The 14,696-nt window shown below is 43.3% G+C and overlaps 1 protein-coding gene and 1 pseudogene across 1 annotated transcript; one reads left to right on the top strand and one right to left on the bottom strand.

Annotated features, from left to right (window-relative positions):
• Positions 1-722: 722 nt before the first annotated feature.
• On the top strand, positions 723-13,270 carry LOC147314746 (extracellular calcium-sensing receptor-like; annotated as a pseudogene).
• LOC147314747 (uncharacterized) lies at positions 4,510-7,023 on the bottom strand. The gene has a single exon (XM_086260237.1). The coding sequence runs from the start codon at positions 7,015-7,017 to the stop codon at positions 4,510-4,512; it is 2,508 nt and encodes an 835-aa protein (XP_086116363.1). The 5' UTR covers positions 7,018-7,023.
• Positions 13,271-14,696: the final 1,426 nt, after the last annotated feature.

Here is a 14,696-nt window from a genome sequence, read left to right as displayed (position 1 = left end):
AAGATGTGTTTTTGTGATTAGGCTATAATTCAAATGTCTTCAGTTGACAGTAAAAGATGAATTGCTCATACTTTATTTAATCGTGTTGTCCACTAGGTGGTAGTAGCAGAGTGAGACTTTACAATTATAGCTTCTTTTAATATTTCTTAGTAAATTTCCAGCATTAATTTGCCAAAGACTCTGTGTGGAAATATTGTACAGTTACATGACTGCAAACATGCCAACTTAGAACTCTCAACACATAAACTGAGCTAAATGTATTAAACATCAAATGAAGAAATACTGAATGATAAGATAACTTTAGGATATCTCCAAGCCTTATCGGGGACAAAGTTTTGTTTTGTTTTGTTTTGTTTTTTTAGCTAAATGAATCCAGCTAAACTCATAGTATCTGTCAAGGCTATTTGTAATATACACTCCTGTTTAGAGTAATGAATGACCTTTCAGACTTTTAATCAAAGACCACTGCGTAAGATCATGTCCTCTTGAAGGCGTAGAGCAGAGCCCTTTCTCTAAAACCCTATATAAATTCCACTTACACACATACCTGGCATCAGGGAGAGATGGCAGTCTCAGTTCTTTTAATTGGTCTGGTATCTGCTCTGTGTTTGTTTCAGCTGAACTCAGTTTTTGCCTTGGGTGTGTCTCTGGATAGTCTGAATCAAAGGAGTAGCTTTACAGGTGCTTGGGCTGGTACTGAAGCTTCTTCTGTGAAATGTAAGTTGCAGGGTAGCATTCATCTACCTGCATTCTCAATGGATGGGGACTTCATTATTGGGGGTGCTTTCTCTCTCCTGTCAACAGCTCATATGGTGTGAAACCTGTGGATTGATTAACACAACATCTTATTATCATCAATGCAATTGGCAGGGCCGCTACCCAATTTAGCCCCGTGTGAGCAGAAATCTTAGCAATTTTATTCTTCAGGTTTAGATTCATTCTTTCTACCTTTCCCTGCGACTGGGGGTGATATACCGTGCCAAATCTATGTTGCAACCCCAGCTTCTGTTCTACCTCTGCCAAATCTTTGTTCTTGAAATGAGTCCCATTGTCGGACCTAATCCGCTTAGGGAAACCATGCCGGGGGATGTAATGATTGATTAAACACTTAATCACACTTTTTGCATCCTCCCTCTTGGTAGGCCATGCCTCAGGCCAACCCGTCAAAGCATCTACACTTACCAGTAGATATCGAACTCCTCCTGGGCCTGGATCAATCATGTCAGTGAAGTCAATGACAATCTCTTCACCTGGTCTTTCTGGAATGGGGAACTTACCTGCCTCTGGTTTAATCACTGGCTTCGGATTGTGCCTCCCACAGATCAGACACGTCCTAGCCTTCTCCTTGATCATATCCTTCAAAAAGGGATGCCACCAATGGCACAGATGTCTCCCCATCTGGGCGACACCCACATGTCCAAAACCGTGCGCTTCGGCAATCTTCTGTTTTGCCAAGTTGGCTGTCAACACTGGTCGACCGTCAGGTCCTCGCCAGAGACCTCCTTCTTCCCAGGCTCCTCGACTCTTCCAGATCCCCTTCTCTTCTGGGGCAGCCTCCCCTTGGGCCTTCCTGGCTTCCTCTAGCATGTTAACTCCTATTTCTTCTTCCACCGTTATTTGTACCATCTGTCGTGATGCTTTATAACCCGCTGCCTCTTTTGCAGCTCGATCGGCTTCCTGATTTCCTCTGGCCATCAGGCCGGTCCCTGAGGAGTGGCCTTTGCATTTTATGATGCTCACCTCCTCTGGATCTCCCAAGGCCTGCTCAAGTTCCTCCATTTCTTTTTTGTGGCAGATTGGTGCGTTATCTGCTGTCCTGAATCCTGCTCTTCTCCATTGGGCCAGCTCCACATGAGCCGCTCCAAAAGCATAAGCTGAGTCCGTGTAAATGTTGACTCTTTTTCCCTTTGCAAGTCTCAAAGCTCGACTTAGAGCAATTACTTCTGCTCTTTGGGCTGACTGCTGCCCTTCAAGTCTTCCAGCCTCCTTCACTTCAAATGCAGCCCCTTTTCTGCAAACTACCGCGTAGCCTGCTTTTAATCCTTCATCATCCCTGTAGCAGCATCCATCAGTGAACCAATCTTCAGCTCCTGTCAGAGGTTCTGCTTTCAAGTCTTCTCTTATCTTCTCGTCCACTTCAGCTCTCTTTGCGCAGTCGTGAGGTTCTCCTCCTGACTCCATTAAATCTGCCATGTTAATTCCTTCATGTGTGAAGGTCAAGTTAGGAGCGTCTAAAACTTTACACACTCTCTGTTGTGTAAGAGGTGTCATGGTGAAGGCTTGTGAGTTAACATATGCCACCACACTGTGGGTGGTCAGCACCTTCAACGGATGGTCCCTCACTATATGTGCTGTCTTTTGTATAATTTTTGACACCCCAATGGCATGCTGAGTGCATCTCGGGTGCCTTGTCTCTAATGAATTCAGCCTGATGCTGACGTACATAAGTACATCTCTTCCTCCCCCTTTTTTCTGAAACAACACCCCATTAGCTATCCCGTGTGTTTCAGAAACATCAAGATAGAAGGGTTGCTCATAATTAGGGATAGCAAGATCAGCCGATCTGGATAAGTCCTGTTTTAATGCAATAAACGCCGACTCAGTGGCCGATGTCCATGGCAGTTCAGCCTTAAGATTTCTGACACCTGCCGTTTTTACCAAATCCCTCAACAGGGCTGTTTTGCCTGCATAATTTGGAATGAAGTGCCGGCTGTATCCTGTTAACCCCAAGAATGAGAGCAACTCCTTAACCGTACGCGGTCTTGGATGTGTCAAAATCTGATCACGATGAGTGTTTAGCAGACCCACTGATTTGTGAGCAATGACACGGCCCAGAAATGTTACTTCTGGTCGGACCAACTGCAACTTTTCTTTACTGACCTTGAAACCGCACTCAGCGAGTCTCTTCAGTATGGTAAGTGAAGCTGCCGTGCATGCCGAAGCAGATGGAGCTGCAATGAGCAAATCATCAACATATTGCACTAGTGAACACCCCTCTGGGAGATGGCATGGCGATAAAGCTTCTTTCAACACTTGGTTGAAAATGCCAGGAGAAAGTGCAAACCCTTGTGGCAACCTTGTGTATCTGTACTGTTGTCCCCCATATGTGAATGAAAAAATGTCCCTCAGAGACTCATGCAATGGGAGACAGAAAAATGCATTCGCTAGATCAATACATGTAAACCACTTCTGGTCTGGTGTTAATGCCGTCAATGCTGTGTATGGGTTTGGGACTGGCACCGTGTCAGTACGTAAAATGGCATTGATGGCTCTTAAGTCATGTGCCATTCTGTACTTTCCTGTCCCATGCTTCTCTACTGGTAAAATAGGAGTATTCCAGTAGGATTGAGAGGGCTCAAGCACCCCTACTTTCAATAGCCCCTCAATGGTTTCTGCAATTCCCTCCTCAGCTTCTCTCTTTTGCCTATACTGTGGTTTCCAAATTGGCGTTTCAGACTTCAGCTGGAACAAAACGGGCGAACACGTTGCCTGGCCCACATCCGTAGGCCCTGCTGACCACAAGGTGTCAGGAAGAGTCGCAAGTGCGGCAACTGCATCCGCATGGTCTGTTCTTTCTCTCCCATGGATTCTTGAGATTTGTTCATGCTCCAACATCACTGTGTCCTCTGATTGACAAGTGATACGATAAATTTTGCATTTTGGCGAGTACCAAACGTCTGGAATCTGAGTAGCTTGCCAGCCAGGTTCCTCGAGGGCTCTCTTGACCATCGTCCCCAGCTCCTTCGCCTGATGACTCTCATGGACCGCCAATGTTATATGGGGCACTGAATCAGGTCCCATTTTGAACCAAGGCCGTTGTTCGTCGGTTAATTTTACTGCTGCCGCGACGCCCTCCGGACCGACATAGATGTTTTGAGAACACACATTCCAAGTCTGGCCTTCAAGGTCAGACTGGAACAGGTCCCTGTAAATTTCATCATCATTTCTATCATAATAGAGGGTGACATGGAACGGATCCCTGGGGAGAGAGAAGACTGCCAAGGCCATAATCCACGGTTTCCACAACTGATATTGTCTTAGTATGCCTTCTTCCACCACACGACCCCAATAGATGTCAGCGGTCGTTTGTTCACAGTCTTTCAGCAAGTACTGGTTCTTTGAAAATGTCCCCAGGCACGGAAACTCTTTTCCTCCTGGAAGTGTAACTGTTAGTCCATCAGCTGAACACATGATGGTGGCCCCCAGTTTAATGAGCAGATCCCTGCCCATCAAGTTCACAGGCACATGGGGAGACACCACATAGCTGTGCTTCAATGTCTGTTTTCCCAGCACCGTCAGGGCTGGATTGGTTGTTGGCAGCGTCATGGGTACCCCAGAAAACCCGACAACACTGACCACATGGTTGGAAAGTGTGGCACTGTTTGGTTTTTGTTTCAGTGTTGAATAGGTAGCCCCAGTGTCCACAAGGAAGGTCATTTCATCTCCTTCCACACTCATTGACAACATAGGATCTGCCACTCCCATGTTGTCTGGTCTCTGTGGGTCCCGTCAGTACAGCTCCGCCTCTCCGCCCCAGTAGCCCAGGGGATACTGAGCCGCTGGCGCCATGCCTGGGTTCGGAGCTTGATGTCCCCTTGTCTGGCCCACTCTGCCTCGAAAAGTTCCCTGTGCCTGGGGTGATGATGGATAACCTGCTTCTAGCTGTCGTGGTGTAGGACAATCACGAATCCAATGTCCTCGTCCTCCACACCTTAGGCATACATTCGGGTCCAGCATAGGTCCCCCCAGACCACGGCCCCTTGGTCCACCTCCCCTTTGGGATCCACCACGTCCCCTCAACGACCTAGTAGTCCCCCAATTCCCCGCGGGTCTTCCTTGCCTTGGGAATTCATTGGTCGGCCATCGGTCATCAGGGTACAGAACCGGATTCAAATCTGGCCAATCAGGCCCCGGATCGCCCCGTGGCTGCGCCACCAGCATCTTCTTAGGTCCATCTTTGTTTTCCTTTTTCTTTTCGTTTAGTTTTTCTCTCGCCTCTGCCAATTTCAATTTCACTAACTGCCCTTGCGCCTCCTCCAGCTCCTGTTTCTTCTTGTTCACCTCGTCTTTCTCCAGCTCAAGTCGATGTATAATGTGCCTCTCCCATTTTGCTGAATCCGCCACCGCAAAATCAGGATTCTTTTGTAAATCTGTTCTTACTCGTTCTGGGAGACCTGCTAATACTGCAGATCGGAACCACGCCCTTGGTTCACCATTCTGCCCAGGATGTTCACCAGTTTGAAGAATCCACTGTTCTTTTGCATGCTCCATAAACTCTCTAGGGGAATGTTCTGGGATCCAAACAATCCTAGGTGTAGTGCCCATGTTATGAGTCGGATACTTCTCACGCACTGCGTCAGAGAGAGCATTTCGCACCCTTGCATAGGGGACGTCGTTTGGTTGGCATACAGTTCTTGCTATCTCTTCTACATCTGCGAGGCCTCCTCCTCTGAAGGTCCTCCCACCGATAGCTCGGAAATCTCCCAGGGCCAATTCCTCTCCTTCTGTAAGACTTCCTAGTCTCCTCAACCAAGCGGCTCCTCCCTCCGTGATTGGGGGCAGCTGCTTCACCAGAGCCTCAAGATCTCTGATATTGTAGGGGTGGTAGACTGGTTCACCCCTTACACCCGTCAATAAAGGCATTGTGAGGGGTAATTCCTCCTCTGCGTCACCCTGCCCTTCTCCAGTTGGCAATGCAACAGTCTTCCTCTGGTTCTTCTCAAAGATGGACGGTCTTTTATCTCTTGGTTCCTCCAGAACCCTCCCAGAGCGAAGGGTCGTCCTTCCTGTGGAAGCCTGAAAATTTGGGGCAAATCCTCCCCTTTGCAGGTTTGACACTTCTCTGGATTTTCGTGTGTTATTTTTTACTGAGGCCGCCAAGTCCTTTTCCAATGCATAAAGTGTTTGGGCTACGCTACGTGGTGTTGCTACGCCTTCCTCCTCTAATTTTCTCAAGAGGCGTTCCAGCTGTATCACGGCCTCCCGATTGTCAGATTCTTTTCCAAAAACGTGGCCTTGCCACTGTTCTTTCTCAGAATTATCAACCGTTGACCTCTGATTAGTTTTATGGGTCGCCTTTGATGGCGCCTTCTGATACTGCATTGAAGGTGAGTCTTCCTCTGAAGTCCAGACCTCCTGGGATGGATTTTCCTGGCTGGGCTGTTGCGATGTCACCTGACCGGTACTTGTAGACGCCACAGGTTGAGCTTCTTCTGTAGCTCTATCTGGGCTAAAAAGAGAGGGAGGAATCAAGATCAACCCCCGTGTAGTAATTCCTTGTGATGTCCCAGCAACTGGGTGAGGCTGACTTACCTCTGATGCAGCTGCCGCTGATTGAGACTGCATCGGTTTCTGTGCAGGTACCCCTGATTGAGACTGCACTACTCCTGTGTCTGCCTCCACTGTGGCTGGAGCAGATGTCGATGGTGGAGGATTCTCCTGTAAATTGACAATTCCACCTGTCACTTTTCCTGTTTTTCCTTCCGGCCCCCACATAGTACCACCCTCCAGAGCCACCACTGGGCAAATATAAGGTGGGGGTGGGCCACTCAGGAAGTCCTTCAGGCTGGGATATAGCTTTCCCTCAGCCTCAGCTTCCTTCTTTAAGGCTGGCTGGATGTCGTTCACTCCCTCTTGCATCCAGTGGGAAACACCTTGGGAGATAATCATAAGCTTACAATACTTACTTTGTTTTTCCATCATAAGTTTCTTTTCAGCCTTTATTTTTCTCCCCTGGAAACGTCCTAAAGATTCCTCTTCAAGCTCCTTGATTCTCTCTTCACATTTCTCCCCTTCTAGTTGAAAGATGGAGTGCAAAGGGATTCTATCCTCCAATGTCTTCTGTTGATTTTCACATAATTCCTTCACTTCTTTTTCTAAATCCTGACACTGACGAGCAATCTCTTTTGAAGAAGTCCCTTCAGTCATTTTAATGGCTTTCTTCAATTCCTGTATTTGCTCCTTCAGTGGCTTGTATCTCTTTCCCCCACCAGGGGTCGCCTTTTCCTCTTTAGCCATTTTGCTTTTTGACCTCACTTACCTTACCAAAATGGCCGGTCTTAGGCTCCTCCCTTAGGGGTTGCCTCGTTGTATTTTCCTTTCGGCAGTCAGAATCTCACAAGCTGGTCAAGCCGAACTTCCGCTAGGCTCCAGCCTGAGAGAAAGAGACCGCCCACAGACACACATACACTCACACACACACTCTCTAATCCCCCTTTCAAGCTAAAAGCTTGACAAACATCTACTACAACAGTTTTAAGCACGCAAAGCCAGCGAAAATTCACTCTCACATTCACTTCCCTAACAACTACAAAGTTTTCACATACACGAATAATCCAGACAATCTACCATGCACCGTTTTCCCTCCTTATACGAGAGACTCGACCAACTTTTAAAAGCCTTATTTACACAACATCAAATAAAGCACAGATCTCTGCCTTTTCCAGGTAGAGAAGGAAATACGACCCAACTAAAATCTCCCAGCAATCACACAAAGTTCTCAAATTTTGTCAAAATATTTATCCCCGCACTCCTACCTTCCGGGAGTTTTACACAAGGGATCATTACTCATGAAATTCTATTAAACCATAATCACATTAGGAAATCACAAACACAAGACTACAAGGTTTAGTTTATTTAATATACTGAAATCTTTTAACCATACTTCTGAGACCCCCGTTCACCTAACGAAAAGAAGCTCAGAAGGACAGAAAGGGAGAAATAGAGAGATGAAACCAAGGGCCGCAGCTGTACACACACACACTCCGCTCGTACTCGCGCGCGTGTGCCCGCTACCGTGCAGCACCACACAACCCCTCCTTTCTCCTAAGGAGAAATACACACACACACACTCTCCTCTTCTCTAACAGCGAGAGAAGAGAAAGGCGTTTTCGTTTTTTCGTTCTCTGGATCCACACAGAAGAAATTCAACAACACAAGACAGTTTATACAATTTACACTTTTAAATGCACACACACACGGGTAATTTATATACAATATACACACGGGCCCGCATAGACGTCATATGCCAGAAGAGGTTACACCTAACTTTTTGACTAATTTAAAAGCACCTATAGCCCAGGCCTAGCCTTGCTGGTCAATACACGCCTCGGGAACGCCCTCCCGATAGCGCTCGAATTCCTAAGAAAACACCATATGCCAGAACAACTTCTCTTCTCTATTTCTCTGCTGGTGTTCCTAAACTTTTCCACTAATTTAAAAGCATCTTTCAGCCCAGAACCTAGCTCTTGCTGATCAATTACACGTCTCAAGTACGCCGCCTTGAAAAACGGTCAAATTACTAAATTCTAATTACTTTTAAAACTACTTCCCCGCCAGGAAAACACGGAGCTCCACCGGCCACGTGACACATCACAGATCACGCTTTTGGCTTTACTTAAAGCTCAGTGTGCCCAACGTTTAGATAGGATGCAGCCAGGTCTGACCTTCTTAACCAATCAATGCAGTAGAAGGCAATCACTCATAGATTACCTGGCCAATTAACCGGGAGTCCCAAGTCCCCAGCGGGAGGCCAAACCGGGCTAGAACCTAACCACGCGTCCGCGATTAGCGGTCAGCGCCACCTGCTGAACAACTGCATTCTTAGAGAGCCTAGCTTCTCAGTCCTAAACGAATTTACTTTTTTTAAAAGCCTCACTGTTGGACCCCTGCCATCCAGTTTCATTTATCTGAAGCCCGAGACCGTCTCTGCTACCCAATTAAAACCAAATGCCCTACACTACCCAGGTGACTGCTGGCATCCAGTCAACCCACATTTAAACCTCTTAAACCGTATTTATTTGTTTCCACACACCTTAAACCGTATTAACTTAAACACATAACTTCTTAACTCAAAATTCACCCCCAAAATAAACAGCAATAAATTTAGTCAGACTACTATGCCCTATTTTAAAACTAATTACTCAAGATCACTATGGACCAACGCCAGAAGCCCAGACTGAGTGAATATTATTTAATTAAATTTAGTTTTAACTTCCAATATAGCGCCTTTGGATAAAAATCAACAGGTGGCACTCACCTTTTCTTATGTCGCCTGGCGTCACTCAGATAGGCTGCTGGCCTTCGCCCCTTTGTCACCTCAACGCGCGACGAGCTGCAGGTCCCACTCCTCCCCAACCGGGTTTCGGCACCAGGAATTGTTATGGTTCGTTCGATTTAGGGAAGAGAAGAAAGCAAGCCCAAGCCGAAGTAGGTGTCAAAAATAGTGATCTTTATTACACACTTTGTGCACTAAGTGTGGGAAAAGACAATTTGCAATCGAATCCTCTCGTCAACTGAAGCATCAGTCTCCTTATATTGCCTTTATGACATCACAGTTGGATCTTTACTGGAAATGATCTCAAATGATAACAATTCCCCGCCTATCACAAAGTTTTCCCTTATATAGACATCAACTGCTACTCTTAAGAGAAAAACAAGTGTGTATTACATTGTGCATTTTGTAAAAGTGTATCTATCAGAGAAACTGTCCTCAGACGACCCTCCTATTATTACTAAGTGTGTAGGTGAACGTGCGTGTGTGTTACATAAGTGCGTGCATGTGGTTACAGGCCGGCGTACGTGCAGAACTACACGCAGGCGGGCCAGCGCCCAACAGGACTAGTGGGTCTGTATGGTGTGACTGCACTAAAGTGCAACAACTTAAGTAGATAACAAGAATGATACAGAACCTCAATGAACAGTCAGTGTGCATTAATATTTGCTCAGAGTAACACAGTTGTAATTAAAAGATTATTCTGTCTACAGATTCAACAATGGTAAATGATTAATCAATGATAAGTGATTGTGAGAATACAAAATAAAATATCTCCTGATCACAACTCCTACACGCAAACAGTGAGCCATGATTATACCATCATGCCTGAGCCAGTAAGATGCAAAGGGAGGTCAGTATGGAAAAAATTATGAACATGTTGCATGTATTGTAATGGTAATCTTTCTTGCTGTGTGTTATCTGTATGAAATTTCATCTTAACAAAATCTATGTAGCCTACAATTTTAACAGTGAGGTGACTGTCTGTCTGCAGCATAAATGTCGATGAGCTGCAGTTGTCACATGCAATGGTCTTTGCCATAGAAGAGATTAACAACAATACAGAGCTGCTGCCCGGAATCAGGCTTGGGTATCAGATCTATGACTCATGTGCATCAGTTTCCATGACAGTGCATTTGGCATTTCAGTTTTTGAATAGCTTGGACCTTGTGTTTCACACTGGCAAAAACTGCTCCCAGTCAGGTATGGTGATGGCTGTTGTTGGTGAGTCTGGGTCTACGCCATCCATCAGCATGTCACGGATCATCAGTCCCTTTAACATTCCTCAAGTAAATACTTTAATTTTTTTTTTTCAAACTAGGTGTTTAAAATATGCATGCACATCTGCAGTTCTTATAGGATTACCTTGTCTTCTTTTGTTTTAGGTGAGCCCCTCTGCCACATGTACATGCTTGTCTAACAAGCAGCAGTACCCAAGTTTTTTCAGAACAATCCCCAGTGACCAGTTTCAAGCTGCTGCTCTAGCCAAGTTGATAAAACACTTTGACTGGACTTGGATAGGTGCTGTTCGGTCAGATTCGGATTATGGAAATAACGGCATAGCATCTTTTCTAGAAGCAGCACAGAGAGAGGGGATCTGTGTGGAATACTCTTTGTCCTTCTATCGGTCCGATAGAAGGACAAAGAGTATTCCACCCACATAGCAGGATTCAGAAAGTAGCAGATGTTATCCGCAGGTTTCTATATGACGTGGGAATTTAGTTTCATTTATTTAATGTAATCTTTCATGATGTTATGAGACAGTCAAAAAAATTATTTTGTCTCTAAAGGTCAAAGGCTGTAGTTGTTGTGGCATTTGCATCTTCAGGAGACATGAAGATCCTGTTTGAGGAGTTATCACGTGAGCCTTTCCCACCTCGACAATGGATAGGCAGTGAGTCATGGGTGACCAACCCGGGATTAAGGAAGTACAGCTTTCTCGCTGGGACCATTGGATTTGGAATTCAGAAATCTGTAATCCCAGGTTTCAGAAACTTCCTGTTAAATCTCTCTTTTGCTCAAGTGGCTGTATCACCATTGCTTACTGAGTTCTGGGAGGATTCCTTCAACTGCACAATAAAAGAAAGTGAGAAACATTTTTCGTTTTTTGTTTTTCTTGGTTGTTAGAGTTTCTTGTAAAATGTCTGGTCTTAAAAAGGCCAGACATGTTCTTTTTTGTAATTTAAGCAATTTCAAATCCAACATAATCAAAAAGGTCCGTTACTGCAACAAATCATAATCTATATGTTTAACCTTTAGGTCAAGTTTAGGCAGTCAGCCAACACTATTACTGTGGCCCCTTTTCTCAAACGTGACTCTTTGTTTGTTGAGTGATATGTTCAAAAGATATGATGTTAAATGGATGAATTCAATTGTCTGTCATTTTGGTGCCTTTTTTATTTTTAGGTAATTCTGCAGGAAAGAAAGTATGTAATGGAACTGAAGATATAAAGACTCTCCAAACCCCGTACACTGATACATCTCAGCTTAGAATTAGTAACATGGTGTACAAGGCTGTGTATGCAATTGCACATGCCATTCATAATGCATTATGTCAGGGAAGAAATGTCACAGCTCAGTGTGACAAACTAACCAAATTACAGTCCAAGCAGGTCAGTAAAAACGAATCAGTCATTGCCAACATGTTTCACTGTCTCTAAGAAACGTTAAGTGAAACATTACTTTTAGTTGTTCAAATATTGTTTTGTTTTTTCTTTCCACTCCCTTTATGTCTCAATTCATCCTTACAGATTCTAACTGAGCTGAAGAAAGTAAATTTTTCCCGAAATGGATATGATGTGTCATTCGATACTAATGGGGATCCTGTGGCTATTTATGAGTTGGTTAACTGGCAGAAAACTATGGCTGGCATAACTGACATAGTGACTGTAGGGCTGTATGATGCATCACTGCCAGAGGGCCAGGAGTTCCAGATTAACAAAAACATCATCTGGATGGAGGGCAGCACGAAAGTAAAAAGTCAAATTAATGTAATCTTTTCAGTTTTATAGCAAACATTTACATATGTTACGCTGCCTTTTTATATTACACAGGTGCCAGTGTCAGTGTGCAGTGGGAGTTGTCCTCCAGGAACTCGTAAAGTGCTGCAAAAAGGAAAACCCATTTGCTGCTATGACTGTACCGCATGTCCTGAGGGAGAGATTAGTAATACTACAGGTAAAGTAAAATGCTTGTCTGTGCATGTAAAATGTTTTTATGATGCAAATCTGCAACATCGAATACATTACAAGAATAAATTTGTAATCTATAAAGCCAAAATTACAAGAAGCACCTTAACTCATTTTTTTCTCCCATTCAGATTCTGCTGATTGTTTACCCTGCCACATGGAATTCCAGCCTAATGCAAAGAGAGACACTTGTATTCCTAAACCCATAGAGTTTCTTTCTTTTCAAGACATCCTAGGAATCATCCTGGCTACATTCTCAGTTCTTGGTGCTTGTCTGACTATTATCACAACTGCTATATTCTTACGTCACAGGACATCTCCAATTGTCCGAGCCAACAACTCTGAGCTGAGCTTCCTGCTGCTCATCTCACTGACTCTGTGTTTCTTATGTTCAATAACTTTCATTGGAGCGCCATCTGAGTGGTCCTGCATGCTGCGCCACACTGCATTTGGCATAACCTTTGTACTCTGTATCTCCTGTGTACTTGGGAAAACTATAGTGGTTTTAATGGCTTTTAAAGCCAGACTTCCAGGTAGTAATGTGATGAAATGGTTTGGTCCTCCACAACAAAGAATGACTGTTATGTCTTTCACCTTTATTCAAGTTTTAATATGTACTATTTGGTTGGTACTTAGCCCTCCATTCCCAATAAAAAATCTAACCGCATACAAGGAGAAAATCATCCTGGAATGTGCATTAGGCTCTGCTGTTGGCTTCTGGGCTGTGCTTGGTTACATAGGCCTACTTGCTGCCTTTTGCTTTGTTTTAGCTGTTTTAGCCCGCAAGTTACCTGATAATTTCAATGAAGCCAAGCTTATCACCTTCAGCATGCTGATATTCTGTGCAGTGTGGATCACCTTTATCCCAGCATATGTCAGCTCTCCTGGAAAGTTCACTGTGGTTGTGGAGATTTTTGCCATTCTGGCCTCCAGCTTTGGACTAATAATGTGTATATTTGCTCCAAAATGTTTTATCATATTGTTTAAGCCTGAGAAGAACACCAAGAAACATGTACTGAGCAAAAATTAATCATAATTTAGTGGTTTAGAAATTGTTAATGTTACAATTCAAAGTCAAAATTGCATATAATTGTAAATCAATTTCTGGATACTGGCTACACATAATAGACAACTGCCTGACTACACATATGCACCTACACAGACATACAAACTTCTGGTATTTTCTCTTAACAGGGTCTCTCACATGGTATTCATCATCAATACTTTCATTATTGTTTGCTATTATTACTGCTATCCATATTATTATTATATTATATCATGTCAGTGCTGACCGATTTGGTTTAAATGAGTCTCTCTGTGTTGGTGGGTGATTGGGGAGTGAACTGGGCATCTGCACTGCACCCTCAGCACTTTTGGTGACTTGCTCTAGACCCAACCGTTTCAAGTGGTTAAAAGGAAAGTCATAATTTAATAAAATCTCTTATCTCTGTATTTACATAATGATTGATTTATTTTTTCATTTATTTTTGCTACCTATACTTTGTAATGACACTACTATAACTGTTATTTCATATTATTATCATTATTATTATTGTTGTTATTATTGTTATCGTTATTATTATCATTATGGGCATTATTGCATTTGAGAGCATTTTTATTTCTTTATATAGTTTATGTAGTTTGCATTACTACATGAAATTATTTCATTTACCATTTCAACCAACACACAAACTGGACTGTACATAGTAAACAGATACTGGACTCACCTTAATAATGTTTTTGCACAACTTGCTTGTCTTTTTTGTCTGTTCACCTGTCCTTACTGGACCTGTTTGTCTTGTTTACCTCACAATAAAACTAAAAAAGAGGAATTCCACACCTTCAAAGCACATAACCGAGTTCTTCTTCTTTGTTATTTAGAAAACTTTTTCTGTGAAGTTATTATACATTTTTTAAATTATTGTTTGTATGTGTCAATTTATGAATACGTAATTCAGAGTAATCAGAGTAGGGGTAGTAATAGTGAATATTGAAATAAATGTAAAGTCACATTTCACAATAACACAATAACAATATAATTCTGATTTATTTTTCAGTTGTTTCGTACAATGGAATCTAACATTTCCATTTGAATCAAACATGAGGTCCAAGACTGCAAATTTAAGTTTAAAGTGAACTGAGTGAGCTCTGTCATCTATACACATATCTCGCACCAATTTAATCATTTAGTTATGATGCAGTGGGAAGCACTAAGAAACACTGAGTCTTATTATTAATGCGGATGCTACGTTGACATGTAGACACTTAAATGTTCTTAAGCAAGGACACAGCATCACTGTCATCTCCCAAGCAGAAAAATACACCTGCTGTGCCAAAAAAAAAAAACTGTTTAGTAATGATGTCGAGGAATACAACATAATGTCTGCTGCGACAATGGTCCACATTCACAAACCCCACAATTACAATTTGCTCACTCAGAGAAAACATTAATTTAA

This window comes from Aulonocara sp. 'chitande type north' Nkhata Bay, linkage group LG14 (genome assembly GCF_057382095.1).
Source record: "Aulonocara sp. 'chitande type north' Nkhata Bay isolate Kocher_YH1m ecotype deep benthic linkage group LG14, A_spYH_male_GT1.1, whole genome shotgun sequence".
Taxonomy (NCBI): Eukaryota; Metazoa; Chordata; class Actinopteri; order Cichliformes; family Cichlidae; genus Aulonocara; species Aulonocara sp. 'chitande type north' Nkhata Bay.
The sequence above is the reverse complement of the archived record's forward strand: the minus strand, read 5'-3'. Positions and strand labels throughout refer to the sequence as shown.

Excerpts from the sequence above, each read along its gene's own strand:
- LOC147314747 (XM_086260237.1), bottom strand. The coding sequence starts at position 7,017 with ATGGCTAAAGAGGAAAAGGCGACCCCTGGTGGGGGAAAGAGATACAAG.